Source organism: Vigna unguiculata, chromosome 6 (assembly GCF_004118075.2).
Source record: "Vigna unguiculata cultivar IT97K-499-35 chromosome 6, ASM411807v1, whole genome shotgun sequence".
In the NCBI taxonomy this organism is placed as follows: domain Eukaryota; kingdom Viridiplantae; phylum Streptophyta; class Magnoliopsida; order Fabales; family Fabaceae; genus Vigna; species Vigna unguiculata.
The window spans coordinates 21,686,434-21,689,127 of NC_040284.1; the positions used below are offsets into that span (position 1 = coordinate 21,686,434).

Here is a 2,694-nt window from a genome sequence, read left to right on the forward strand (position 1 = left end):
TTTGAATAGTCAACATTGGCATTCTCTTTTGTAGCAACTACACGTAACAAATGCAGACCCTACAATGTAGAAAATTAAAAAGCATGGACACGGGACACCCCTGATTCAAATCAGGTTCATTCATCATCTCATTTAAAAGATAAATAAATAAACAAATAAATATATATAATAATCTTTATCATTAGGTCAAATCAATCCACATTTTCACGTAAAGCTTTTAAAATGCTTAGTTGGGAGTATGAACTACCACCTTCATGATCTCTATATATTGAAGGTATCACATGCACAGTTTCTGAACTTCATCACACAAAAACATGGCACCTTCTTCTTTCTCTTCATCAGCTAACATTGTTGCATCAGCTGTGTTATTACTGCTTCTTACTGCAGGAACATCCTCGGCTAACCTCTCAAACAACTTCTATTCTAAGACATGTCCCAATGTTTTCAACACAGTCAAATCTGTCGTTAAATCTGCTGTGGCCAAAGAACCTCGCATTGGAGCATCTATTCTTCGCCTCTTCTTCCATGATTGCTTTGTTAATGTAATCTTTTCTATTCATCAACTACTTTCCTTTTATCTATTATTATTATTGGGTATATCAGTTTTCAAAAACTTCATTTTGGTTTTCATAATTTATTGAGTTAAGATCTCACACATACATGACAAGTACGTATACTTAATGTCTTTCGTCTTTCAACGAAGGAAACTACTTCATGTAAATAAATGACTGAACTTTTTTTCATCATTGATGATGATATGTCCCACTTTTTCTGTTTTTATCAGTGGCATTAAATCACCCAGTACAGTGGGTTGATTTGACACTTCGAAACAAAAAAGGACGTGACATCATGCTATAATTACATATTAAAGCATATCTTTGAAATCAAAACTTGTTGTTTAGATTCATCCAACAAAGCTATCTTTTATTGGTTGGTGGTGTTGTTGAAAACAAAATAAACAGGGTTGTGATGGGTCATTACTGCTTGATGACACTCCATCATTTTTGGGAGAGAAAACTGCAGCTGCTAACAACAATTCAGTGAGAGGTTTTGAAGTAATCGATAACATCAAATCTAGGGTGGAGAATCTGTGTCCTGGTGTTGTCTCGTGTGCTGATATCTTGGCCATTGCTTCTCGTGATTCTGTTGTCCTTGTGAGTGTTCATAACAACAAGAACAAACACTGTTTTACACTGTTATTCAACTGCATAACACTTTTACTATAATTATATGTTTATGGTGCAGCTTGGAGGGCCATTTTGGAAAGTGAAGGTTGGAAGAAGGGATTCTAGAACAGCAAATTTCAGTGCTGCTAACACTGGTGTTATTCCACCTCCTACCTCTAATCTCACCAATCTTATTAACACGTTTCAAGCTCAAGGACTCTCTGCTAAAGACATGGTTGCCTTATCTGGTATTTGGTATTTTCTGTTAGATATTTCTCCACTCTTCTCTCTCATTTCACGATGTGACATTTAAACAACTACATGCATTATATATATGCATTGAAGGTCAAGTCTTTTTTTCCTGTAACTCAAAAAAGTCATGTCATGTACATAAAGACGCAATTAAGCACTGAGAAAGAGACATGTAACCTATTTCAATGATTCAAAACTTTATACTATTCATATTTCAAATATAATTCTGCATGGACTTTAATATAGGGAGAAACATCACAGCCACATTATATTAGGATTTAATAAACACTAAATCATTTATCAAAATCTGTATAAGAATGTTGAACTATTTGTGATATTTTTGTATGTGGTTTCACTTGCAGGAGCTCACACAATCGGAAAAGCGAGATGTACTAGTTTTAGAGATCATATATACAATGGAACTAACATTGACAGAAAATTTGCACTGGCGAGACAGAGAAAGTGTCCAAGAACTAATGGCACAGGAGACAATAACCTAGCAGTTCTAGACTTGAGAACTCCGAAGCATTTTGATAACAACTACTTCAAGAACCTCCTGAACAAAAAGGGATTACTGAATTCTGATCAGGTGCTTTTCAATGGTGGATCCACTGATTCACTGGTCAGAACTTACAGTGAGAATAACAAGGTCTTTGATTCTGACTTTGTTACAGCAATGATCAAGATGGGAGATAACAAACCCTTAACTGGGTCACGAGGAGAGATTAGGAAGAACTGCAGGAGAGTGAATTAAATACGCATAAATTTGTTTGAGTTGATAAAGGATTTCTGGTGAATTGGGAAATTGTAATCTGGTTTGTTTAACTCAACTTAAATTGTGATGTACTGTGGAATAAATTGTAATCTTTGCCTTTTTTACAAAGTGAAATGCACCTTGTTGAGTGATTTCTCGGACAAAGTAGAATTCATTATTTAAAAGTCTGGTTACATGATATTACTTATTTCACTTTATATTTGTCAGGATATATTGAACAAATTTGACTAATGAAAAAAAAATGTTGGTAAAATAAAATTTATTGACAAATTTAAGAATTTTAATTACTCATAGAAGCATCTCGCGAGTAATATTGTATCGGTACAATTTATTGACAAATTAAATTTTTTATTACCTATACAAATATCAATAAAAAAATTTATCAGTAAATAAAATTTGTCAATAATTTAGAATTTTTATTATTGATGAAAATATTTATCGACTAAATGAATGTCAAAAGTTCTTGCTTTAAGATTTGAAGAGTCTTGGTAAAAATCGTCA

The 2,694-nt window shown here is 33.2% G+C and overlaps 1 protein-coding gene across 1 annotated transcript; it reads left to right on the top strand.

Moving 5' to 3' along the window:
- The first annotated feature begins 283 nt into the window (after positions 1-283).
- Positions 284-2,337, top strand: LOC114187062 (peroxidase 4-like). The gene is made up of 4 exons (XM_028075185.1): positions 284-542; positions 963-1,154; positions 1,246-1,414; positions 1,781-2,337. Exons 1-4 carry the CDS (start codon positions 315-317, stop codon positions 2,170-2,172), a joined length of 981 nt encoding a protein of 326 aa, XP_027930986.1. The 5' UTR covers positions 284-314; the 3' UTR covers positions 2,173-2,337.
- Positions 2,338-2,694: the final 357 nt, after the last annotated feature.

Bases quoted from the DNA above. Each gene is read 5' to 3' on its own strand.
- LOC114187062 (XM_028075185.1), top strand. From the start codon at position 315: ATGGCACCTTCTTCTTTCTCTTCATCAGCTAACATTGTTGCATCAGCT. The intron at 543-962 runs GTAATCTTTTCT...CAAAATAAACAG, and splicing joins TCCATGATTGCTTTGTTAAT to GGTTGTGATGGGTCATTACT. The intron at 1,415-1,780 runs GTATTTGGTATT...TTTCACTTGCAG, and splicing joins AGACATGGTTGCCTTATCTG to GAGCTCACACAATCGGAAAA.